This window comes from Xenopus tropicalis, chromosome 8, assembly GCF_000004195.4.
Source record: "Xenopus tropicalis strain Nigerian chromosome 8, UCB_Xtro_10.0, whole genome shotgun sequence".
NCBI classification, from domain to species: Eukaryota; Metazoa; Chordata; class Amphibia; order Anura; family Pipidae; genus Xenopus; species Xenopus tropicalis.
Window position 1 is genome coordinate 68,556,377 of NC_030684.2, and position 27,122 is coordinate 68,583,498.

General features: G+C 40.3%; 2 protein-coding genes and 1 long non-coding RNA gene across 4 annotated transcripts; 1 reads left to right on the top strand and 2 right to left on the bottom strand.

The window, feature by feature from the left end:
• Positions 1-293: 293 nt before the first annotated feature.
• On the bottom strand, positions 294-2,289 carry LOC108648354. Its single transcript, XR_001925156.2, has 2 exons — positions 2,211-2,289; positions 294-623 (listed from the first exon to the last, which is right to left on the bottom strand). It is a non-coding gene; the product is annotated as an uncharacterized LOC108648354 (long non-coding RNA).
• fam122c (family with sequence similarity 122C) lies at positions 2,256-19,217 on the top strand. Of its 2 annotated transcripts, none has more exons than XM_012968167.3 (10): positions 2,256-2,662; positions 7,546-7,624; positions 9,704-9,760; positions 12,171-12,217; positions 12,296-12,350; positions 12,689-12,781; positions 13,844-13,932; positions 14,614-14,678; positions 16,857-16,953; positions 18,540-19,217. In XM_012968167.3, exons 1-10 carry the CDS (start codon positions 2,562-2,564, stop codon positions 18,673-18,675), a joined length of 819 nt encoding a protein of 272 aa, XP_012823621.1. In that variant the 5' UTR covers positions 2,256-2,561; the 3' UTR covers positions 18,676-19,217.
• A 3,367-nt stretch (positions 19,218-22,584) lies between these two features.
• Positions 22,585-26,322, bottom strand: LOC100135222 (uncharacterized loc100135222). The gene is given in 2 exon segments (NM_001113919.1): positions 22,585-24,333; positions 26,276-26,322. A coding segment is annotated over 1 exon segment (1,215 nt). The 5' UTR covers positions 24,332-24,333; positions 26,276-26,322; the 3' UTR covers positions 22,585-23,116.
• Positions 26,323-27,122: the final 800 nt, after the last annotated feature.

The following is a 27,122-nucleotide window of genomic DNA, read 5'->3' on the forward strand; positions in this document are numbered from 1 at the left end:
TTCAACTGTACGCATGAATATTGCAGGTATGTATAAAAATATATTAAATAAAACATTTCATATAAATAAAGCTTTTTCATGTGTATTTATATTTTTTTTCTTTTGGTATGTTCCATTGTATATTCCATATTGAAAGACTGCCATTTTACATACTAAAATGTGTATCTTTAGCTCATATAAAGGCACTGTTCTTGCACATAAACCAAGGCCACAATCAGGGTCAGATTATCCACTAAGCACCAGGAGCTTACCTAACGAATCACCTGAGTGTGTCTTCGCCCTAAGAGGGCGCCTGGGGAGGGGGGGTTTTATAACTGTAGAGGAAGCAGACCCCATGGTCCAGGCCCCTGCGACTGCAGGGTCGGTTTCCTCTATAGTTACGCCACTGCTAAGTGCCCTAGACACAAGCTCATGGTCCACCTAGCGTTATGGACTTGATGCACAGTCAACAGATTTCCTCAGAATGGTCAGTTCTCAATCCGGTTGCATTTGGACAATCTGAGTCCGGCAGTCCTGGGCTGGTGATGTCTTGTCTGCATGCATCTGAGAGAACTGAGGTGGACGGAGAGAGGGACCATGTGATTCAGGCTGGCACTGAAGGCAGGACAGTCATTAAAAGGATGCTGTTATATTAAAGGAGAAGGAAAGGTAAAAAATAGTAAGCTTAATCAGAAAGGTCTATGTAAATACAGCCATAAGCACTTACAGTAATGCTACACTGAGTCCTCTATCAAAAGAAACACAGGATTTCTTGTCTCCTTTTTTGTACACATGTTCTCAAGGTATCTCCCCCCACCCTTAGGAATGTGGCTAAGCTGCAAGCAGGAAGGTATGAAGACCAAGCTAAAATGGCAGCTGCTATCTTAAACAAACAGAGAAAGCTTCTAGGGCTCTTTACTCCGGTATGGTAATGGTTTCTGCATAATAATAATACATATAGCATTCTAGGTGGCACTATTGTGACAAATCTATTAGCAGTAAAATACAAAAATGACTTTCATTCCCCTTTAAATGGTAGAGCCTACAAAGTGGAGGCAAGGTGGGGGGGGGGGGGACAAAATTTTACTCTGGCTAGGGCCCCATTTTATCTTAACCCTGCTCTGGGCACAATTACTGCTATGCTGCAACAGCCAAATAATGTTAGAAATTGCATATTTTACGTTCACACTTCTTCCTAGTTAGAATTAGCATTACTTCCTGTCAGGTGATCAGTAAGAGAGCACATAGCAAAAAAATGTCTCAAGGTAAAACAGCATATACTGATGTGTATGTGCTAATTTGATAGGATTATTTAATAGGTCACACGTTTCAGTTTTTGTTTAGAATGTACATTAGTGTTAAAAAATTTGGAATTGAGATACATTTTCATGTTATTGCTAGAATTGTTACTTTTATGTTAAATTGATCAGAAATTAGTCAATAGTGGAAATTTACTAAGACCCCAGGTAAAGTGTAAGGTCACAGCCCGTTAATACGCATGCAGAGAGTCCTACATCTGTAGGACCTTGTGCTGGAAAAAATATCAAGCACAACCCTATCCTTACTGTCTACTATAGGGCAGCAATAATTACAGTGCCCCGTTGTGGCAGTGCCCCGTTCAGTGCTTCCCAATGCAGGCACAAGTAGAAGTTTTTTCAAGCATAGGGGCGTATTCTCAGCAGCCTTACATATGTTTTTCACCACATTAAACAATTCATCTGCCCTTAGCATAAACCTTTTCTATCCAATGGCAACAATTTTTACCATTTTTATTTATTTATTGAATCAATAAATAGCTGAAAAAAACTTTAGCTCTATGAATTGTGATTAAAATAAACAAGTGAAAAGAAACAGGTATTGGGAATTAGTAAATGTATTTTTTTGTACTCAACTTTTGCATATATGAAATCAACTAAAGCATTAGTAAGAGGTCCTCAAGGTGTGTATTGTTCTGAAACCTAAATTTGCTTCACTTGGTATTAACAAACCTCTTGCTTGTGTAAATGTGAACTAAAGTTGCCTTAAAATTTAGCAGGCAATTGGCTGGAAACAGCTGTTCCTAATAGTCTGCAGTGACTATAACAATATACGGGGGTTCAAAAGTGTAACTAAAAACAAAGCTACCACAAAATACTAAAAGATTAGATAAAATAATTAGAATAAAAATCTGGAATTTACGGGCCCATGAACGTTTCCGGTGATCTTATAGGGGCCTCAGTAGAGCGCTGTACCTGTTACAGGGAGATGCTGAGTATTCGGAGTTGGGTTTATGCGCATGCGCAAGAGGCTGCGCCGCTCTCTCAACGCAAGTTATGTAGCAGGCCTGGGCCTGAGCTGCTACTTAGCCGGTCATCTCCTGTACGGAATAAGGCGGGAGGAGGAGGCGGCGGCAGGATTGCACGACCCGGCGGACTTTCCCGGGCTATGGGGCCCTGGCTGGATTCGGGCTGGAGTCTTCATTCAGTCGGTGGGGCCTAAACGGGGTGCCCGAAGGAGAGATATGAGCCAGTGAATAAGGAGGGGAGAAGCTGGCGCTAGCTCCCCGCTTCCACCCCCACAAGAGCCCAGGGAGCGACGCTACTATGGCTCAGGAGAAAATGGAGCTGGATCTAGAAATCCCGGGGCCCCCGAGTGATGGGAATCTGAGGAGATCCAATAGCGCCCCTCTAATCAATGGGCTCAGGTAAGAAGAAGGGGTTCGGGGGAGTCTGCTGGGAGTGTGGGGTGGTGGGAACCATAGGGGGAGCACATGAGAACAGCTCGTCTCCATAAACATCACAGTCCAGTAGAAATATGCAGGGAATAGGTACAATATGGGAGCACTAAGAGGGGGCTGAGTAGTGGGAGATTGCAAGTGAGAAAAGTAATGGGATATTGGCAAAATTAGAGTAAGAAAATATTACAAGTTGTTAGAGAGTTCTGTGTACATGTCTGTGTGGGAATCTGCATTTTGGTCTGATTTCAGTCAGAGCAACTGGTATTGGAACTCACTCGGCATGGGACATGAAATCCTGTGGATTTAACACCGTTGCTGTTGGTCTGGTTAATCTCTTTTCAATAATGTGGAAGTGTAAAGGTGGCCATACACGAGCAGATCCGCTCACTTGGCGATGTTGCCAAGCGAACGGATCTTCCCCCGATATCCCCACCTACAGGTGGGCGATATCTGGGAGCATTTAGGTAAAAAAAATAATAATCCGATCGTTTGGTCCTGGGGCCAAACGATCGGATTATGTGGGCGGCAATGGGGCAGTCGGATCGGGGACCGCATCAACGAGCCGATGCGGTCCCCGATCCGACCGGATTTTCTAAAGGTCCCCATACACGGGCCGACTATAGCTGCCGATATCGGTCCCTTGGACTGATTCGGCAGCTAATCGGCCCGTGTATGGGGAGAGCAGAGCGGCCTGGCCGACCGATATCTGGCCTGAAATTGGCCAGATCTCGATCGGGCAGGTTAGAAAACCCGGTCGGATCGGGGACCGCATCGGCTCGTTGATGCGGTCCCCGATCCGACTGCCCCATTGCCGCCCACATAATCCGATCGTTTGGCCCCAGGGCCATTTTTTTTTTTTTTTTACCTAAATGCTCCCCGATATCGCCCACCCATAGGTGGGGATATCGGGGGAAGATCCGCTCACTTGGCGACATCGCCAAGCGAGCGGATCTGCTCGTGTATGGCCACCTTAACCTGGCCGATCGAGATCTGGCCAATTTCAGGCAGCTATAGTCGGCCCGTGTATGGGGACCTTAAGGCACAGCCTGTAACGAGAATGGATCCCAGATAGGGTGATTATATAGTGCAATTAGTTATATACAGTAGTTTTTGTATTCAGAAATTGCGAGTCTCTAAAGCTGGCCATACACGCACCGATATTATCATACGAAATCTCGTTTCGTATGATATTCGATTCGTGTATGGTGGATTGACGAGGCGACCGATCTTGCAAAAGCTGCGGATATTGGTCGTCTTGTCAATCGAGTGGATTAAAAGATTTTGATTGGGCATCGTTGAAGAAACCCTATTGTTTCTACCTCCAAATCTGACTATTCAGCCTTGAACTTCAATGGGGGAAACAATCAGTGGTCGCAGGAAAGATCGTAATTGCAACCTTTACCCTTAAAGCTCCCAATCCAAGTGTAGCACCTGAGGCACAGACAGTTTAAAATACTTTCTTAAGGATAATTATTTAGAATGGTTAATGCAGTCATTACATGGCATCTCAAGCAGGCTTCCTTGACACAAAGTCCCATCCTGTCATGGAAAAAAGATAGATGTTGTTGTAAAACATGCATGGGAATTGATTGGTTAGACAAATGGTTTAAAAATGTCAAGAGAAGAAGCGGCAAAGTGTAGACAGAAGTCTGTATATAAGTGTTCGGATAATAATGGCAAATTAGGGAGTGGGTGATGACGAAGATGAAATAACATGGGAAAGCAAGGATTGGGTGCAAAAGCTATTTGAGGATTTAACTTGGAAAAAAATGTTGAAGGGGCTATGGAGTCTGCTAGAAGATTTGAGAAAGAAGTAGATGAACACATGGGAATATGAGGTAGGATTTTTGGTGGAAGAAGAATCTGGGATGAAAGGCAGAAAGAGCTTAGGCTGACGAGACATTGCTCCTTGTCATCTTAAAGACTTTTTCAAGATGAAAAGGTGCAAGAGAAAAGTCAAAAAAAGTCTGCTAAAAAAATGTTTTTGCAAAGCAAGAGAGAAAATGAATATGCAAAGTAGTGCTGGGCGGTATGACCAAAAATTTATATCACGGTATTCTTCAAAATTATATCGGTATCACGGTATTTGACGGTATTTTTTTTTCCCCATGCATGATTAGGTGACCACCCCAAACACCCCCCCATCCGCACCCCCCCACCACCCCAAACACCCCCCCATCCACACCCCCCTCACCCCGCCACCCCAAACACCCCCCCATCCGCATATTACCTATATTATAATTGTGAGGGATTAAGCTTTTAAACAAAAACTTAAAAGGCTTATTTCCAAACACAATGTGCAAATTTGGACAAAAATTGCCAGAGTTTTTTCCCACAGAGCAGAGTTTTAGCTTAATTGCGGGCAGATGCTAAGTTACTGAAACAGACTATGCACTAACATGGACACAAATTGCTATCTGTTTCAGTACATTGTGCTAAGGCTGCAGTACATGGGTTCTCCCCTCTGCATTTGTGTTTGGATGGCATAACTTCTAATGTGTGGCATTAATAATGACATTAGAATTCAACTCACTTGGTGCAAGTCACTTGTGGTTAATGATGCAATTCGCTATGGGCTGAAATTTTCTCAGGTTCAGGCTGTTAATAGTCGCAGGGTTCCCTTGCATCAGTAAATGTACTTGACCACAGTAAGCTGAAGTGGCACACTGGCACAAAGTATGAACCCAAATACCTTACTGTGCGCGCTGACGTCACGCGCGCACCCGGAAGTATTCGGAAAAATTGCCAGGTAGCGCGCACACCGGTATGGGGGTATGTAAAAAATTGATATCGTTTTTTCAAAAAAAACCGGTGTTCGGTTTTTACCGGTATACCGCCCAGCACTAATGCAAAGTAATAAATTGTAAGAAGCTAATGTATTTGATCCTGCCAGTACATTCTGTTAAGGTTTCCTTTTGCATGTGCGTGGGGTCCTCGGTTGACCCAACCACTGAATGTGCCAATGATTAGGTGTCTTCAAAGTGTTCTGTGCATTATGGACATCTCTGCAGCCAAATTACATACAATTTGAAAATAAGCATATTACAGTTGCTTCTGTTCTGATATGGACAGCTTAAAGCGAAAGCATTGAATTATATATGTAAAAAAAAAAAAGCACCCACTAACTGGATAGGGGCAAGAATGAATTGCATAACAATTATCTTCTCTGTATGGGGGGGAAGCAACAGCTGTGAAATGCGGGAGGTAAACAGATGATGCAGTTAGCTGACATTTCAGGGCGTTGTAGGACTGAGCTTGATTTGATTTATATCTGTAAAGGGTTTATAGAGTTTGTTTTGGTATAACAGACATGGTGATGAAAAGGAAGGAAAGGAGTACTTAGGTGTTGGCTAATGAAGTTGGACAGGATGTTGGGACATGGAAAGAAGCTGTTGAAAGTTGCTATAGGCATTTACTTTTAAAGGCATGAACCTCATTATGTGACTTTTCAAATGCATGTTATCTCTGTGTAACACACGAGCCATGAATATCCTGTAAATGATATAGTTCTAGGGTGCTTAGTGGTGTCATCGGTTAGAATTGGCACTAAGTGATGTAATTGGTGTTGCACAACACACTGAAACTTGGGTATTATAATGAATCATGGACCTACTTTTGAAATAAGTATGAATTTTATAAGTCACTTCAGAGTTCCATGACCTGTGTAAAAGCACTTGGCCTTTGTCCTTGTGCCTCCTCAGAAACTTATAATATCCCTATATTTTTTACAGTAGGTGGTACATGAGACACTGTATAATCAGTGCTTAGTGATGTCATTTCTATCACAACTCATTATTGAAACTTGTGTGTTATAATATTTAATGTACCCCCTCCTGTAAAATATGTAGATATTCAAAGTCACCTCGGAGTTCCACGACCTGTAAAAAAATAAATTAAAAAAATTGGCCTTTGCCTCTTATTCATGGAACTCCGAGGTGACTTAAAGTTATACTGACACAAAAAAAACACTTTTCAAAATATTAATATACATAAAAAGCTACCTATAGGTCGTGTTGACAGGTTTGGTTTTGTAAGTAATCGTTACTTGAAGTTCCTAAACCTGACTGTTTTGCCAACCTGACTGTCCCTTCCCAACCTGTCAGTTATAGCTTCTAATGCTAACAGACAAATATGGCTGCCCCCTCATAGAGGAACACAAGGGATCAGACAGGTAATGTAAATGCATCAGGCAAAAAAAATTTACTTTCTGGTGTCAGTATCTCTTTAAAGTATCCTCATTTTACAATAGGGTGTACATTATCCACTATACATCAAACAAGAAATAAAAACATAAATATCCAGTAAATTATTCTTATAAATGGTGCATGTTGATGTCATTTTCTCTGGTCTTAAAAAGTAACATAAAGCAAAGCATGTGTTTTGTTATTTTTATATGGTTCTTGTGCCCCAGTTGAGAGCTGAGAACCCACAGAGAATTGCATGTTTGTTTTGAAAGTTAAAAAAAAACTCACAGTACCCCAAATAGTCACTTCCTTGTTTCACAGTTCATTGATTTTTAACTTGACTGAAATTGTAGGATGCTGTTGATTTTGTTGGGCATGAACCAGATTTATGTAGCGTTTGCAGATTTTCTTTAAAACTGTTTTGCGGCTAGAGATGTGGTTCTATCATCACATCCTAAAGAAATTTTTGCCGTGTTTGCAAAATTGTGTAGCATTGGAGAATAAAATGCATATTTCCACTCACAAGTCTGCTACTTTTTTACTTAGATAAGTTGTTTATTTATTGTTTAAAGCTTACAACTGGGTTTTTTGTATATAAAAATGTATCAATGGTTAGTTTGTAATCCCCAAATCTTTATTGGTTCTGACAGTGTTTGTGTATTTCAGTGACAATTCACAGGTGTTTCAGACAGATGTTATAAGAGCACGGCGGAACAGCACCACTGTAGTGAATCGACAGAGTCTGGTAAGCGCTGCCTTCATTTGTAACATTTGCAACCCGTTTCCCTAAAAACATGCATTTCCACATAGCTAGAAACGCACTTTTGTAATAAATGTAACAGTTTAACCTGCTTCCTTTGGCAATTTTTTTAACTTGGCTAATTTTTTTTTTTTTGTCTTTAATTTTGTAACTTAAATCTGACATTGTCATTTAAGAAGAGCAGAGAGTCTGGTCCTTATTTTGGTTATTTGAAATATTGGTCATATCCCAATACAGTTATTGGGATCCATTATCCAGAAACCCGTAATCCAGAAAGTTCAGAATTACAGGAAGGCCATCTCCCATAAGCTCCATTATAAGCAAATATTTCTAATTTTTAAAAATGATTTTCTTTTTCTCTGTAGTAATAAAACCGTACCTTGTACTTCATGGTGACTAAGCTGCATGTATCTGAATTGGTGGCGAAACAATTCTATTGCGTTTAGTTAATGTTTTAATGTTTTCTTCGTAAACTTAAGGTCTGTTGATCCAAATTACAGAAAGATCCCTTATCTGAAAAACCCCAAGTCCCATGCATTCTTGATAGTAGATTTTATACCTGTACTGTATAGTGTTTTGCAACGGCAATTAGACCCTTCACCGTTTTTACAAACAAATCCTACACAGAAATGCTTTTTGTGATATTTTTTTTTTAGAACAAAGCCCCGAAACAGTATAATTTTTAATGTGTAACTTTTCTGTGTAAAAAAAATAAAAAAAAAAAATCTTAAATTACAGTATATTTTTGAGGTACATTTTGAAAAATTGAAAGCTTTAAGCTTGTACAGATTAGTTCCATGGTGGCCCTGTTCTTCATCTTTCACATAGTGCTGCAGGTTTATAATTAGATTGAGATCAGGGCTTGGATTGGGGTCTTGTAAGGCATTTTAATTCTATGTGGCATAGCCACTGAAATGTTAATTGGACTTATATTTCAGAAGTATGATATTTGTTTTTCTTGAGCAAACCATGAGCAACAGAGAGATGAAAGCTATTCTGTTTTCTCCATGGGAGGGAAAAATGCATGTATGACTGATACAGTGCATGGGTCATGTCTTTGCAACACATGTCAACTACATGTTTATCTGTAAGAAACACCTGTCACTTGAGAACACATGGTCCTTGCAGGTTATTCTTTTTCACTTTGAGTGAGAGGCAGTTTAGATTGTTTTGTCCCTATTCCATGGCGCTCCCAAAGGCCTGCCAGCAAAATGCTTGTAATCACCCTGTGGTCCTTTAACCTTAATGTGGGATGTGTCTCTATAATAGATCAAAGAAACAAAACAGAATTAGACCTTTATTTTCAAAGGATTTTTTTTTTTACTCCCCAGTAGTTTGTCCCTACACGTGCTGATTGGTCTGATCCCTTTCATAACCTCCTCCCTCATCATTCAGTAGATTTGAAGACAAGGTGTGTGCTGTGAATGATGTAAGATAATTAAACATGGTTTAATATAGGCTTCACATGGTTTTATTTATAAAAAAAATATGGCTGATGGGGTCACTGTCTAATATAATAATTTTGTGAGGGAGCTATATCAAATACTTTTAAAGAAGAAAGAAAGGTAAAAATATAAGTAAGCTTTATCAGAAAGGTCTGTGTAAATACAGCCATAAGCACTCTCGAACACTGCACTGAATTCTCTGTCAAAAGATTTGTTGTGTCTGTAACACATGTGCCAGAGACACGCAGCTCTCCTGCTCCCCCTGCCCTCAAGAATGCTAAGCATTCACTCCCCCCCCCCCCTTAGGAATATGGATCTGAGCCAATCAGCAGGAAGCTGACTCATAGTCTTACAAACTGAGCATGTACACTTGGTCTCGGTGCAGGAGTGAGGCATTATGGGAACTTTCTTTACACGGCTCAGTGTTTTTTCTTCCTGTTTGGCTTCTGACCATCTGAACAGGTGAAATATGGGGAGACTTAAGGGCACTATTGAGACAACTGAAGGTATGTCTGCAGTTTGAGATTAACTCTTTATTAGCCTTTCCTTCTCCTTTAATGTATTTTTATAGCATTCTTAAAGCTTTTTTGAGAATGTTTTTTTTTTTTTTTTCCTGTAGGTTGTGCCATCTTCTCCAATACGTATCTCAAGTAGCCGTCTTCATCAGATCAAACAGGTAGGCTGAATATCTAAGAGGATAACTCGCTAATTTATGCTTTATATTGAAAGTCATGAAACCTGGAGCTTAAGTTATTGGTTTACATAAATTACATACTTCAGTTTACTTTTCTCTAATCTGTTGTGATTAACCTTGGTTAGGTGCCTGCTTCCTTTCCAGCTGTCCCGCAACTTCTTTCCATTGTTTTTATTGCAAACTTTCATACAGCAGAACAATTTCTATTTTTTGAAAGTAAACTTGGATTCTTATTGTATATCTACTTGAAGACTGAATGACTGTAAAGGTGACCATACACATACCAATTAGATCTTTCCTGCAACCATTGGTCGCAGAAAAGGTTGTTCGTTCCCTCCTTTGACATTTAGTCCTGAATCATCCAATATGGAGGTAGAAACAATAGGGATTCCGCTTCTGATGTGCGGGTCGAGATTTTCTCGACCAGCACCCGACCCGCGGATATCATGCCGGCCTGCACAGATAAACTGCTGCAGAAAGGAGCAGATCTGCTTCTCTTAGCATGCAGACTTGGACTGATTTTTTTTTCTTTGGACTGATTGTACATTAAGGAACTCTGGGTGAAGGGAGATGGGACTGTTCTTTATTATAAGTTTGTGGTGTGCACTTGGAATTGTATCCTGATGAAGGGAGGGTGTATCCCCCCCCCCCCCGAAACATTGATCAAGGTGGTCACAATAAATGGGGTAAGCACCCCGACTGCATATATGTGTGTGTGGCTCCGTTACAAAAACAACTTGGCCTTAAGGTGGCCGTACACAGGCTAATAAAAGGACTTTTAAAAGCCGGCAGCTTATTGGCCTGTGTATAGGGCCCTCAGATGGGTCTGGCTGAAAATTGGGCAGGAGCGCATTGTTGGTGTGGTCCTTGACCTGACAGCCTGTATCCCAAGGGCCAAATGACTGGATCAGTCTAATATTACCCACCTCAAGGTGGGCACATGGGAGGGAAAAAAATCTGCTTGTTTGTTGACCTCGCCAAATGCGTGAATATTTCAGTGTATGGGGGAAACAATAGTCCCTGCTGGTGCTAGGCTGCCCTCACCAGGAGGGAGCTCCCAGTGTGGTGGCCATGTTTAGCATGCCTGGGCACAATAAGCGAGGCTCCCTGTTCGCTCATTATGTGCAAACTTGTGACATGCATTTCCACAATACATGTCCGTATATTCTTAACCAATGCAACTTTATAGTTGTTATAATTAAGAGATTACTTGGACTATCATCATTATCTTTGTGCTTTAGATAAAATGTATAAAAGGATTCTCTTTTTCTGAGTTTGACTTCCTTTGTTTTGCACACTTCTAGGACATTCTCATGGGCCACTGATAAATCCTTAAATGGACCTAATTTTGCATAATCACATTTCATTTTATGCAAAACTTGTACACTGTTGGGAACTCTCTTGCTACTGGGTATAAACTTTTTTGTTTTTGTTTTTTTCCCAAAAACACTGGGTTTTTTTTAATCAAAAAATGATTTTTTTTTTTGGTGAAGAGAAGAACCCTTCTTCATTTTATGTCTGTGGGATATAAAAAGCTGGTTTGTCATTTATAAGCAAATATTTTTTTTTTTGTCTAACTGGTCCAATAAAAGATGGAGGCATAATAAAACTTTCAGGCATATTCCTTGTTTCTGTGAGTGGGGCAGAATGTGGCAGGCCTGTAAACACTGCTAAATGGTTAAAGGTAAAAATCCCCCACCCTTCTTTTTAATATGAGCTCATTTAGTTGGGTTTTTACACAAAAGGTGCATACACACTGTTGGAACAAGTTAAGGACAAATTCTGGAAGTTCATTGTTAAGTGATTGATTCTGTGACCTGAAATTCCTCTGCTTTCCAAAGAACCTGTGCACCTACCCATATGTAATGCACAGGGACTTCAGATCTCAGAATCCATCACTTCACAATGGAGCAAGGTAAGGGAGGGGTTGCGTTGCATTACACTGTCAGACAAAGGGATGTAAAAAAGTATTGTTGCTTTCTTTCAATCTGTAAAATCAGGTATTAAAAAAAAAAAAAAAAAAATTGTAGACCAATTTTCAAACATTAATATTTTACAGGTTCATATTGTCTTTATGCACCTTTTCTACAAAGCCAAACTGAATGAGCTCATTGGGTTTATGAACAGTTGCTGGCAAAACCAAATAACTAGTGGGTGGAAGGTAAGAATGTTTAAAAACCTGTGTAGAGATGCAGCACCTTCTTTGTGGTTGACTGTACAGCTCTAAAATCCTCAATGAGCAGCAAAGGAGTGCTGGACCTTGCTGGAAATTCTGTCTGTTAACCCTAGAAACAACACCTCACCAGCACTGACCGTTTCTCAGGCATAGGTCCCATTTAGTAGTTTTCTACTAATCAGCATCCATTCATTATTCTGTGTGTCTTCTCTTTAGGAAGAGGGAGTGGACCTTATGATTAATAGAGAGACCGCTCATGAAAGGTAAATAAAATAAATATATTCTTGCAAATCAGCTTTTTTATTTCATGTTTGTTTACTGTTTAAAATTTTCCTTTCCAGAGAAGTGCAAGTGGCAATGCAAATGAGCCAGTCCTGGGAGGAAAGTTTAAATCTGGTAAGAATTTCACATAATTTTCTACTTTAAGGTTTATATTCACTGAACCTCTTGTTATTCATAATACAAGCAAAACCATCATATGACGGTATGCAAAGTTTTGTCTTGGGAATGGTTAGTAAGGTTTGACAGCCACACAGAACACACACAAGCTGACTTCCAAGTCAAAATGCAATATCCAATAAAATGAGAATTTGAAGATGCATTGCTCATATGTAATGAATTTAAAAAAAAAAAAAAAACACATGGGGCAACTGATCATGTTTCCAGGGCATTGCAGATATAACATATTCCAATAAACATATTGCAATTATTTTGTGCCTTCATACTGTTCACAGAGTGACAATGATCTCGACAAATCATCTTCTCCAAAGAGAATTGATTTTGTTCCAGTGTCTCCAGCTCCTTCTCCCACAAGAGGGATCGGAAAGGTAAAGCATAGCTATAGCTCTTGTTGCTTCTGTATATATTTCTATAACTAATGTGTTTGGAACAAGATACAACCGTGTAGCTGCCTGGATACGGTGGTAATGAATGCATTGTGGTCTGGCTGGACGTATTGTAGCATGTTTTTGGGACTCTAAGCTAATTGCATATGTAGTCTGCTGGCATAAAAAAGCCCCCCATGCTATTCCTTTGAAAGGTAAGGTTATTTTTTGGCCAGAAAACAATCATTTTACTTTAGGGTTGCCATTCAAGTCAACTGTAGATAGTATGAGCTGTGACAGGGATTTCTCCACTGGCAGAACAAATTAATCTATGTGTGCCATAGCTGTAAGCCTTATGGCTCAAGGAATGTGTTCTGCTCTTTTTTTAAATTAATGTTTTCTGGCTGAAATCCACCTGTCACTTCTAGTGATGGGTTTTCTCTTAAAGGAATACTGTTCCGGAAAATATGTTTTTTTTTTTTTTTTTCAAAACAGTGTAAATTAGAATTGAAAAGTATACCATAAAAATCATGACAGTATCCCTTTAATGACAGGCTCCTTGTCTAGGGTACTTCTTTACTGGCAGAGAAAACACCCTGTGTAACATGAGTCTGATCCAAGTTCAGCAGAAACCGGCTGGTGCAAGGGTCACTGTACAGATGCCAAAACTCACATTCAATTTACACTAAACAGCTGTCAAAACAGCTGTGGTGTAACTGAGCCCTAGAAAATAACAACAAAAATGATTTTTCCAAATATCACTGTCCAAGTCCAGCTTAGGACTCCTATATTTAAGTGTAGTAGGAGAAACAATAGGTTACCTGAAAGCAGTTCCACTGTGTAGCGCTGGCTCCTTCTGAAAGCTCAGACTCAGGCACAATGCACTGGGGCTGCCTACACACCAATATTACAGCTAAAAAAATACCTTTGTTGGTTCAAGCATAACATTTTAAATGGAAGATTGAATTATTTGCTATGTAAACAGTGTAATTTAGAAATAAAAAGTATACCTTAAAAATCATGACAGTATCCCTTTAATAGAACTGAACTGTTCTTTGTCCCTAGCAATGCTTTTCGCCATCGTTACAAATACTTGTCAGCAGCAATGGATTGCCTCCCAGCCCTACCCCTAGCCCTACAAGGCGGTTTGCAACGTAAGTATTCAAGATGCAAAAACATGGAGTCATTAAAGCTTTTTTTATTTTAGGGGTCTAATTTTTTATGTTCTAAGGTTCAGCAGAGATAAATCTAGAAGTATGTTGCATAAATCACCTTTATTTACAAAAGGACGAAGGGAGGGAGGGGTTTGTTCAGGGTATTAGATGCAGATGATGATAAAGGTTTTGGTCCCATTGAGAATTTCTGTTCAGCCATTTCGATGGGAGAAAAGGGGCAATACTCTTTTTAACTGATTCAGAATGGATTTGTGTGCTTTTATTTAACTTAGCTATGTGTTTTTAAAGAAAAACATACAGTTTATCTTTTAGATCTGATTAGGATCAATCGATTGCATGTATCAATATCACTAGAAGTCTGCAGTTCTAATGTGGTCTCCCAAGAGATTTTTGTGTTCTAGCTTACCCAAAATCACCATAGACCCTTTGTATGTATGACATCAATATTTTTTATAACTCTCTTACCGGCAGACATGTAAAAATTATATTTGGCCAAAATGATGGGCAGTCTCTGAGCACTGCAGTTTAATGTTATTATATATAAGGCTTTTCTAGAGAAGCCCTTTTCTTTTCTTTTTTTATAAAGCACATGTCATTATGCACTGCATAAATGAACCTGCTTTTTATGCCATAACTGATTTATATTGTCATTTATTTAAGCAGGAGGAGTCAAAGTCCCATAAACTGCATTCGACCCAGCTCACTTGGACCCCTTAAAAGGAAAGGTAAGATGTTGTTTTGAGTCTTTAATTCTTTTCCTATGACCATGATAAATCTTGGTGTTTGCTGAGTAAGGATAATATGAGTACATAATTTACTGTATACAGTAGTAAAGGTAAAAGTCAGAGGTTGAAATCTGATACCTTTCTCAGTCCAACCAGTGATCAATGGTAGTGTGCTTCTTAAACCTAACCTTTTCCCCATGTTGAATAAATAAGCAACTAAAAAAAGATTGTATTTCTGTGCCCCCATACAGCGCATAGGCCCCCGAAATGCTTTAGATATCAAGCCTTCAAGGCCAGTGCTGTCCAACTGGCGGCCCGCGACCCCCTCTCTGTGTGGTCCCCCCACTTGTCTGGCTGTTTTGATGGCTTACCTTTGTGTAATCTTTAAATGGTATCAGTACTGTGATTACCTGGCCCCCCTGCATGGTTCTCACCTCAGATTCAGTCTGTATCCCCCCCTGTATTAAAATTGTAATCCCCTGTGTTGTTCACACCTTTAAATCCCTGCATTGTCATGTATGGCACACAGGTAGCATAGGGTAGGCAGAATATGGCACACACAGGCAGCATAGGGCAAGCAGAGTATGGCACACTCAGGCAGCATAGGGTATGGAGGGTATGGCACACACAGGCATCATAGGGCAGGGAAGGTATGGCACATACAGGCAGCATAGGGCAGGGTGGGTATGGCACACACAGGCAGGGTATGGCAGGCAGAGCATGGCACACACAGGCAGCATAGGGCAGGTAATGTATGGCGCACACACACACAGGCAGAGTATGGCACACAGGCAGGGTAGGGCAGGCAGAGTATGGCACGCACAGGCAGCATGGGGCAGGCAGAGTGCTGCCTGTATTTGCCATTCTCTGCCTGCCCTATGCTGCCTGTGGGAGGTGAACCTGGCAGGGGTTTGTTCTGGGAGTTTATAAGCAGTTGTAAATAGCCATTAAATGGTCCATAAGTTGTGTAATTATGTGCTGTGCTATCCGCAGGGGAGGAGGAGGCATATGGATTTAAGGGTATGTCTTAATATGACATAATATAATTCTTTCACATATGAATGACTGTTGATATCCCAGCAGTGAGAACCAAGCATTTGGGTTTTTGCTGCACTACCACCATTGTGATAAAATAGGTGTGGTTTTAAACAGGGGAGTGGTCAAAACTGGCTTCCATTAGCGGCTCTACACCATGTATGCACTGTTCTACACTATTTTTTTTTTACAGATTTCTGCAGTATAAAGGGATTAGTTTAAAGGACAAGTAAACCCCACACACAAATCAGTGAACAGCCTCTTCACTCTTTCAATACCTGCCACTCTGGTTGTCCTGAGGTTAATAGTAAGGCTGCAGCATCCCCTTAATCACTTAGATTTCATTCTCCTCCTGTAACCCACTCGGGCCCCCCCCTCTCAGGGATTAACTTTGATTCCTGGCTTGCCAGACATGCTCAATTGTTCTAAGCTCAGATTACTAAACATGCCCTCCAGTCTAACAGCCAGTGAAGAGATGGCATTGCTTGGTTCCCATAGAAACTCAGCTCTAGCTGTCTGCTTCCATTTTTTTTCTCCTGAGCTCAGCTTTACCTACAGTGCTCGAACAAAACTGAACTTTTATCAGAGAGAGTTGTGCCTGTGTGAGCCTGTATTCTTAGTATAATGTATGCTGAATAAGGGTCTGTGTGTGTATGCAGATTTAAATTAGTCTGATTATGTGTCAGGAAAAATGGCCACCGGCTGAAAGCTACCATTTGCTTTAGGAAAATGTGATGGTGCTGGCAAGAGGAGGGGATATATGCAGTACAAATGATGCCATTTGGGTGGGGGCGATGTGCCCAACTGATATACATTGTAGGCAAATCTAGACTTAACATGTCCTTTAAAGTTCTATAAATATGAATTGCAGACTGGAGGTTCTAAAAGATTTAATTTTTATCTCCAGAAATGAAGGCTAATTTCTTGCCATCACCCGTTCATTTAATAAGCTATTTAATGGATACAAAGTGGTATTGTAGAAAATGACTTTTGCAGGTGCAGTGTATAGAAATAATATATTATTAAAAAAACTGGTGGATACAATGAGCAGAACTCCATATACGAAAGGCAAACTGGCATGCTGAAAATGCGAAATGGTTCTTACCTTCATACAAATTCTGTGTTTTTTGCTTTGTTTTTAAGGTGATATGGAGATTGAAAGTCAGCCAAAACGACTTTTCCAAGGCACTACAAACATACTGTCTCCAGATGTCTCAAGCTTATCAGATCTAAGCGCTTGGTAAGTTTTCTTCTCTTTATATTTGTCAGAGTGCAAGCAGCAGTTTTGTAGTTAAAGCAAAACAGTATCACACTTGGGCCAAGAGCACACAGGAGTGTTGGTTCTGCTGCTCTCAGCCTTTGTTTTTTTCCCCAGACTGAAAGAAGCAGATCTGCTCCCTTACGCATCCCTGTGCCTGCACTGAAAAATACAGCTTCTGCCTGAGTGCAGGTGTAGGTGTGGAGTGGGGCAGAGGTCAGCCTGTAAAATGCAAAAGCAGGCAGATAAACGGAGCTGCATAAGGGAGCAGATCCCCCTTCTCTTAGCTTCATTAAAAACTCAGGCTAAAAGCAGTGGAGCCAATGCTTTGTGTGCCCTTTGCCCTACTGGTCCTATACAATTAGAATAAAAAATAAAATAATACGAGAGAGAGACAGATTTCCCTGAGTTGTTAAAATATTTTTGTAGCACTTGCATCTCTTGCCATCTTTTGGTTGGTCCTCTAACGTAAGGAGCTTTACTCTTATGCTTAGGCTGTGGGTGAGGCTAAGTTTTTATTGGCAAAACAGAACATTGTTGCACAGCTGCGTTCCTGGCCAACATCTTCCTTGCAAGTGAACAGTCTTCAGGTCTCTCTGCCGATACGAACCCTGCTTGTGCGTGCGCAGTTGGAGGTAGCAGGAAATCTGCTTAAAACAGTGTGTGCTCAAGCAGGGTCCGTGTCTGTGGTGAGACTGTACACTTACAGGGAAGATGTCGGCAGGGTACACAGCTGCGCTACTTTGCTCTTTTAGGTTGGGGTTATCGATAGAGACAGGTTTAAAACTTAGAAACTATGCAGTTAGGGTAGTCAAGGCAGTGCTAGTTAAGGGGGCGTTTATTGCCTGGGGGGTATAGTTCTCCTTTAAAAAGCCAATGCTGCCTTTAGTTTGGGAATGTTAGTATCGAGCTAGAGGTTATGCACCTATATTGCAGCATTCACTTCTGGAATCTTTTTTTCTACACGCAGTCTTCACAGATGTGGTGCACTTTCATACAATAGAAACTCCTCTATACATATGTGTAAAGAGAAAAAACTGAAATTATGAGTTTTAAAGGTTTATTATCTTACTGCTTGTGCATTATATTGCAGAGGGGGAACTCTTACCTTCAGATCCTGGTGTCCCTCCATCCCTGGTGTGATAAGCTAACCAGTTTATTGGACATTACTGGTTTAAAATGTAGTAACTTCACCTTGAAAGTGGCCACCCTATTGGCCTTAATTCACTGAGACAACTTAGCCCAGGGACAGACCAGCAGATTGGACTGGTCTTGAAATAATTAGGTAGCCCTAATTAGGTTAGCTTCTAAAAGATTGTTGGTGTTATAAAGCCCATACCAGAAGAGGAGGGCATCCGGTATTATTAATAATCCACACAAGTCTGTACTAAATCGGCAAGTAGACTTCTGTACAGTGACATTGCAGTGCAATAGCTTATCTAACGTTTTGTGTGTCAGCAATGAAAATCCCATCTGGTTGCACATAAAGACTGACTAACTGGAGTGCAGTTGTGTCCATATAATTGTATGCTTGAGGCATGTAAGTTAAAGCTAATTTGTTTCTTCAGTCTTTCGTCTGAAAACCTGGATGGAAGCAGCAGCAGTCTTAGTTCTTCCTGCAACTCGCCTGCTAAAAACGTAGTTCCTGAATCTCCTCCTTCCAACACATTCTTTATGCCAGTGGACCGACACTCGCCTAAGTGATATTTCCGCAAAAGCCTGTGGACTCGCCCCTTCTTATTTAATCCATATTTTCAGGGTTTGTCAAAAGAAAGGACATTTCTGGTCGGTTTTAACATCTTGTGTATTATATATTCTTTGGCTCTCTGGCTCTTGATGAACATGGATAAGGATTCTAGAAACTTACACAGATAGCCAGCGATTGGCTTTGCCTGACATGAATTGCTGAAATTTTCTGTGGTATAGTAAGATGCTTAAACTGAATTTTTATTTTTTTAGAGATTTTACAAATGTGTTTGTGTTAAAATAGCTGACATGCTGTTTCTAAGCTGCTGACAACTTTTTGTCCCCGACACTAAAACAAAGACCTATTTATTTAAGGGGATAATGACTGAAATGTTGTAATACTGTAAAAATATATTACTACTGTGGGATTCTTCCTCTAATGGAACCTTGTATTTTACTATTTGTATCATTTTAAGTCTTGATGTTGTGATCTGCATAAAGATTTTTTTAAAATTGCCCGAGTTCTGTTTTTAATAAAATCTCCCTCATGGCAGATACAATTCAATCCATATGGAATCTAATATTTTCCCTTTGTGCTTTTCTGTGAATATAAATTCATTGTCTGATTCTTTATTCACTGACATCCAATCATGTGTCGGGGACAGCTCCTTAGGAATACTGACAAGGCCGGGCAGAAGTGCTTATTTGGGAAGAAAAAAAAATTCCTCATGCATGTCTAAAGGATAAAGAAAATATTTTTAAAAAATGGAGAAACTCTGCTCTGAAAAGAAACTCTATTCTGAAAGTCCTGCTGTTGTCCAATAGAGTAGGAAGTACTAGCTACCTGTTATTTTAGAGAAAAAGATAAATGTTTTTTATAAACTATGTGCTTGCATACACATTCTGAAACCATTGTACAAAGGATTTTGTCTTACTACTTGTTCAATTTTGTACATCAATTTTAAAAGTACACATGACCAAAAGAAATCTGAGAGAGGGAAGTTGCTGAGGTTTGTCGACATCTCCCTACATAAGATTGTGGCTGACTGTTCAGTTGGGTGGTGCAGTGCAACAGCCTCATGCCATCCCAGAAGACCAACAGAATACCATACAGAGTCGTCTTTCCCTACAGTACCAGTTAATATCAGAGGAAAAATCTACTGTTGTAGTTGTATCCAAGCATATATACAGTCCAATCATTGAAAAGTGTTCATGAGCAATAAATTAGGAAGTTACAGATAACTTGTAGATCTAATTAGGGGGTGATTTATCAAGTTCAATGCACGAGTTATGGTTCGAAAACTCTGTCTGGTATTTATTAAAGGAGAATGCAAGAGAAAGTTTAAAAAGCATACTGCCCAATAGTCCTCCTATTGTTTAGTAAAAATGTCACACTTTTGGCTCACCTAATCAAATATTTACTCAGTCACACTTACTTCACATTTTCTAGAACAGGCAGCCATCTCTAAAAAGGTATTCTCCCTTCCTTTCCCTCCTTGCTTCATACTGCACATGTGTTTCATTCCCTCCCCCCCCCCCCCCCCCCTCTGCCAGATCCGCTTCTGATTGGTTGGTGGGCATGTGTAGCTCAGAACAGGAGACAGGATCAAGTTACACACATGCTCAGAGAATAGGAAGGCTGCTGCTGGCACCTACAGGAAGGGGAGAGAGATTTCAGTGATGTCACTGTAGTCTTCACACTGCTGTAGGCTGCCAGCACCATATCTCAGAGAAGCAAGCAGGGATCTGGGAAATTAGATATGCAGTAAGTACTTAAAGAATGCCTTTAGACTTAAATTTATATTAACCTTTCCTTGTCCTTTAAAGGAACAGTAACACCAAAAAATGAAAGTGTATAAAAGTAACTAAAATATAATGTGCTGCTGCCCTGCACTGGTAAAAGTTGTGTGTTTGCTTTAGAAAGTCTACTATAATTTATATAAATAAGCTGCTATGTAGCTATGGGGGCAGCCATTCAAAGGAGAAAAGGCACAGGCACATAGCAGATAACAGATAAAACACTATTGTATTCTACAGAGCTTATCTGTTCTCTGCTATGTAACCTGTGCCTTTTCTCCAGCTTGAATGGCTGCCCCCGTGGCTACACAGCAGCTTATTATATAAATTATAGTAGTGTTACTGTAGCAAACACACCAGTTTTACCAGTGCAGGGCAACAGTGCATTATATTTTTACTTTAAAGCTTTCATTTTTTTAGTGTTACTGCTCCTTTAAGTGCAAAAAAGCCAACAACTCAAATGTAAAAATTCACCATCTAAAATCTTGCAAGTTTCTGTAGAAGTCATTGGGAGTTGTTATAGGCAAAGTCAAGCCATATTCTCAAACTTGAATTTTTTGCGAGCTTGTAAACTCAAAAAGTTTGAGATATTTCCATATTTTCAGGGTTTGTCAAAAGAAAGGACATTTCTGTTCGGTTTTCCGTAAGGAATCAAAATGTTTTTTTCTGACAGCAAGGTTAGAGCCCACCATATTAGCTAGCTAGCTGACTAGGTAGAAAACATCCAAAAACCAATTGTCAGAAAATACATCCAACTTTATATAGGATACCTCTGACCTAAAAAAACTTGCCAATATTACCATCTTAGATATCATGGATGTGGGTGACAAATCTCGCCTGAATACTTTCCCAATGGCAATAAGTGAATCGCCAATGGGAAACCATATGAGGCTCTTCACTGCGTATATATATTTCCTCTTTCCTTTGCAGACACGTATGTGGGTTCTGACTATAAGATAGACAGAACAAAGACATCACTGGGTTTTTATAGACCTTGTGACATGGTAGCATACAACATAATTAAGTATGAGAAAGACTTGTGGCACGACACCAATGCTAGCTTGAGAACAGCATTAATCGAAGTTGGGAGGAAATCTGCCTACACAATTTATTCATTATCACAAGTGAACCCTGACATATGAGCCCAGTTGTTTCATAAGCAATAACAGGTTAGTAAGGATGAAAATACTCCTATTTCTGTTAAATTCTATGATGTCTCAGCATTTTAATATAGTTCTGTACAGAGCCATGAATCTGCCTGGGCACACTGGAGACTTGTATGGCAGACTCCACTGCTACAGATGAGTATGTTTGTCATTTAAGAGCTTGACAATGCATTTTAGTAGAGCATATCAAAAGCTGTTCATATTTTGGTGTAACTGATCCGTAAACAGGCTACTAACTAGGGATGCACTGAATCCAGGATTTGGTTTGGGATTTGGCAAAGATTCAGCCAAATCCATGCCTCTGGCCAAACCGGTTCTTCTCTGCTTCTTCCTTATCAGTATTTGGCAGAATCTTTTGCAAAGGTTTCAGGGTTTATCTGGATCCTAAATTTGTGGAACCGGTGCATCCCTACTACTAACCACACTTCATTTTGTGTGTTGTTTTTATTAGATTATTACATTATTTTTTCATACAAAAAGGAGATTTTCAAATGTTTGCCAAGCAAGGCAGTACAGTAAGATGATGGGCTTAACCTGAAGTCAAGATTTCAGGTGAAAATGTTAAAAATGATTAAAGGAAAGGTAAACCATGGGGGAGTGCCAAGTTGTTAGTCTCTTACCTGTAACCCGGGGCTGGTGCTTCTTCTCTTAAAAAAAATATATATTTACCATCCTAGGGTACTGTTTGCTAAGCACCATGCCAGCTTTTCTTCTGTTAATGGAGTGGATACACAGTACAGAACTTTTTCAGGGACTTCTGTATTGTGCATGTGCCCTCATAAAACTTGTGTAGAGGAAACTTGTAAGAACCAGAAAACAGTGGCTCAGCAAACAGTACTTCAGCTTGTGGCACTTATTCCCTCCTTTCCTCAAGCACTTAATATTGGGGAACAAAATGAGGACCCTGTTTGCCAGATGTTAAGTCTTATTGACTTTGGCAGCATAAAGCTATAGAAAAGATTGGTACAGCATGTAAATATTTTTATTGATGTCCTAAACTTCTTAGCAAAACTATTCTAGCATACAGTTGCACATGGAAAGATATGAAATCAGAAAATAATGTTAATTTTTAACAAAGGCATTGAAATAGCAGTAAATGGTCTTTATCACAGAAGAACCTTGAATAATGGTGGCGACTGGGCAGCTGCATATTGGGAAGCTGGCAATTAAAGGGGTGCTGGTCTGTAACCTAATCAAGGAGTTTCACCCAGCTTGTCCCTACTCTGAATGCAGAATGGGGGAACACAGCTCCTAAGAAAATCTAGCTTCACAATCCAGAATTATCCTGATTTCTTGGCATGAATGTTTAACTGCCATTTAGATTATTTTTGTTGCCCTGAAGAAAATTCACTAGTGTCCAAATCTGAAAATGGACGAATCTCTCAGTGTTGTCTTCCTGGCATTTGTTGGCATGCACATTACACACTTAGTAGTGGAGCAACCAAGGAAGAACATAGGGGTAGGCAGGAGAGGCATGGCCTAGTGCCTGAGCTTGTTCACAATCTCGTGTGTGTACGCACACTGCGAATATATGAGCGCGTGCGAGAACGAATGAGAGCATGCGAACGAACGACTGCATGTGAATGAGTGTTCCGGCGGCAGGGGGTGGCCAGGTGCCTGCCTAGTTTGCCCAGGGTGCCCGGCTGGCTTGGCCCACCACTGGGAGCAACAAGGAACATTCTTTTTGTTTGTACATAGGCCACAAAACGATCCAGGTTGGTTTGTAATGAGTCCAAGATAAGTTCTTTGTCTAGATATACTGTTGATGGAATCTCTTTGTAATCACTCTCCCAAGCATCACAAGAGTCAGCTGGAAGCGATTCCTCTATTTGTAGGATGGTAAATGGATCACTCGTGGTGCTCAGCACTTTCATGTAGCTTATGTGCCTGGTCAGCTCAGCCTTTTTTATTTCCAGCTGCTCAATCTTATCCAAGATATTGCATGACAGCTCATTTTCCTGCTCAGATATCTCTCTCAGGATGTCTGACTCTATCATTTTGAGCCTTTCTCTGATGTCCCTAATCAGGACAGAGACTTCCTCTGTAGCCTCAGCTGCCTTCTGTAGAACTTTGTGTGTTTGAAGCTGAAGGTTCTGAAGTCTTTCATTATACACCTTCTTTTCTTTCTTCAGTTTGTGGAGGACGAGTCGCAGCTTCTCCTGTTTTTTCTCAAAGGCCTCAGTGATTAGTTCCACCGTGTGCCCCCTGTGATCCCCAGCTAAGCAGCAATGTGCACAGACACAAGTGGAATCCTCACAGCAATAGTACTCCAAAACTTTTTTGTGGGTGGAGCATTTGATGTTCTTAAAGCAAGTAGTAGGATCAGTTAAAATGTGGTCCTCTAACTTGCTGTGTATCTTCAGGTGTGTATCACACAATGACGCTTCACACATCAGGCAGGACTTAAGAGCAGGTACAGGAGAGTGAATGCAGTATGTGCATACGATGGCAGATTCACTTAATTCTGAGTGAGCAGAAAGGAATTGCTCCACAATGTTACAAAGTTTTCTGTTCCTGTGCAAGTCAGGCCATTCCAAAAATTCTACTCTGCACTCAGGGCAGGTGTAAAAGGCAGATTCCGTCTGGGTACCCAGTACGCTAAGGATGCAAGTCCTGCAGAAGTTATGCCCACATATTAGCATTACAGGATCTGTATATACATTGAGGCAGACAGAGCAATTCAGCTCTTCTCTCAGGTCACAGCACGCCATTTCTGCAAGTAGAGAAGAAATGAAAGTGAAAGAGATTTGAGCTGTAACTCATGGATGGGGCAGATTTTAGTTTCATGTTAAAAAGATATCACTGTGTACAAGTAAAAGCTTTTGCAATTCTGTGCAGATTAGGAGTGATAGGTATAACACATAATACACACTCAGTGAAATGTGAAGCCTATACTGTATATAAAACTTTGGCGAATGAATGCCATAAAACAGTAAAAAAAATATCACCATAAAATATATTTGCTTTTTTTACACTTATTAGTGTCTGAAAATGGTTAAGTGAGAGTTTCCACAAATCAGGACTGATTTTTTTTTTTATCTATAATCCAAATAGATCACATCTACTGCAACCCCACTGTCCAGCTTCTTACCTCGTCATAAAAAGCAAGCAGTTTGGGTATCCTATCCTTCATAATGCCATACTGATTTCTGCTTATAATTTTACTCACCAGAAGGAATACAGTAAATGTGACACGTGGTGGGCAAGTTATTGAAGTCTTGTTAAAGGAGAACTACAACCCCCCCCCCCCCCAGTTTTAAAAGCCCCCTGCATCAACCCTCCCTCACCTCTGCCTTCTTGCATAGCCTATGCAGCATCGTACCTAAGCGCCATCTTCCGTTAAATGGAAAATGCTTTGGTTCTCCCTGCCGACACAGTGCATTTTCTATTCAATGGAAGACGGTGCCTAGGTACACTGCTGCACTGCTCTACTTTTTTAGGTTGGGTTTTTCTATACAACCTTTTAAAGTTATAGGCTGTGTGAGATTTGAGGGGGGGGGGGGCGATGCAGGCCAGTTAAGGGGGCTTTTATACCTGGGGGGGGTGTAGTTCTCTTTTAACAAGACTTCAATAACTTGCCCACCACATGTCAAATTTACTGTTATTGCGATCTTTTAATTTTTCCTTTTCTGTCAAGCTTATACAGTTACCATCTAACCTCTTACCAATTTCTAAAATAACATACCAGCCTTCTGATATCACATCCTGACGATCCTTTATCTCCTCACTAACATTAATATTTCTCCAACAAACAAACTTCCCCATGCAGCTATGTATTTTTATACTTTGTGTCTCATATCCCTGCCCATATATAATGTAAGTCCTTGCAGACTGTATTCATTTGTATGTCAATTATTATGTTCAAATACTACCGAATTTACCCACTTCAGGGCTGGAAAAAAGCGAAATAGTTAATTTTACAAATGAAAACAGTGGATCTTGGGGTCTAAAAATATGTTGCTCCTATGAAAGAACTATTTCCAAATGCACAGAAATATATCAGTAAGTCTTTGCTATAATACATACATTAATATATACAGTACATTAACTAATATCATGGCTGCATAGTGAGTATCCAGGGGCTGCTGGGCCAGTGACAGCAAAGCTCTGACAGCCACATGACAGTTTAGGGTGAAGACACACAGAGCTATGAGTAGCAGCTACTAAAACAGACAATGCTGATCATTTACTAATAACTGTCTCTTATGTGTGTTTTAGCAGAGGCAATTCTCACTGTTGTCTATGGCAGGGAATTTTCTAGCATTTAGTAGCAGTGACAAGTAGCTGCTACTAAATAGCTCCACATGTCTTCACCCTTTAAGATACTGTGCATAAATTAAATCCTTTACTTTGCTTTGCAATCTGTGTTTCTTCATGAAGTATAAAGCATTAAAAATCCACTGCAAGGGACTGCCTCTTTCTTTATGCGGTTCCTAGCAGTGGATTTTTAATGCTTTATATTGCATGAAGAAACACAGATTGGTTTTTTTTCAGTGAGGTTGTGCTCACTTTTGCTTGATGCATTCTACCTGCGTTTTGCAATTCCCCGCAGCAGACTTAGTACAAGCTCAGCCCAGCTCTAATACACTTATTTTCCCTCTCTACCATATATCCCAAACCCCTATAAAAACCATCACAAAGTCTTCCCCACTTACAAATATGCAAGATTCACAAACAGAGAGCAGCAAGACCCGTGTCTCTCTTCACATCATTATGTGCAGCAGCTCTGCACCCAGCTGTAGAATAAATACCTGGCCAAGAAAAAGTTAACCATTTGCTCTTAAGACACACCCCCTGGATCATGCACTATAAGTCCATACATTGCTAAGCCACACATACTTGTTTCCCAAACACCGTGTGACATATTCTCTACCCCTGTTTTGACCTGTGGGACATTTGCATCCCAAAAAGACCTGTCTCTAAGGGCCATATAACATGCCGTGTTTTTGACAAAGAAGCATCATCTGACATGGCTCTAATACAGGGCTGTGTTTAGGTCCAGCACTACCCTAGGCCCTCTATGTCTAGCGTGTGACATTGTGTAGTCACTTCTAATGTTTACAGGGTAACCCTTTTGAAATAAAAAATAACAAAAGTGATATAAAGGTGATACCTTTATTGGCTAACTAAGATAATCATAGCAAGCTTTCAGAACATTCTAGTTCCTTTTTCAAGCTGATTACCTTGAAAAAGAAACTAGAATGTTCTGAAAGCTTGCTATGGTTATCTTAGTTAGCCAATAAAGGTATCACCTTTATACCACTTTTGTTATTTTTTATTTCAAAAGGGTTACCCTGTAAACATTTTTTGACTGGCTAACACGGTACATCACCTTTTCCTGTAGTCACTTCTACTGAGCGACCCGACCCCTCACCTCCCAGCTCTACCGCCAACTTTTCTATGGATATCTGTGGCGGAGGCATTTTGTTTTGTAAATTAAAACCGAATATATAGGCACCCAAAGACCACCCCCCAAAACCTGTCGCCCTAGGCACAGACCCT

What these genes read in the sequence shown, in the direction of transcription:
- fam122c (XM_012968167.3), top strand. Translation starts at nt 2,562, where the DNA reads ATGGCTCAGGAGAAAATGGAGCTGGATCTAGAAATCCCGGGGCCCCCG. An exon ending in GTCTTCATCAGATCAAACAG is followed by an intron (nt 9,761 to 12,170) that starts GTAGGCTGAATA and finishes TCTTCTCTTTAG; the next exon opens with GAAGAGGGAGTGGACCTTAT. An exon ending in TTATCAGATCTAAGCGCTTG is followed by an intron (nt 16,954 to 18,539) that starts GTAAGTTTTCTT and finishes TTGTTTCTTCAG; the next exon opens with TCTTTCGTCTGAAAACCTGG.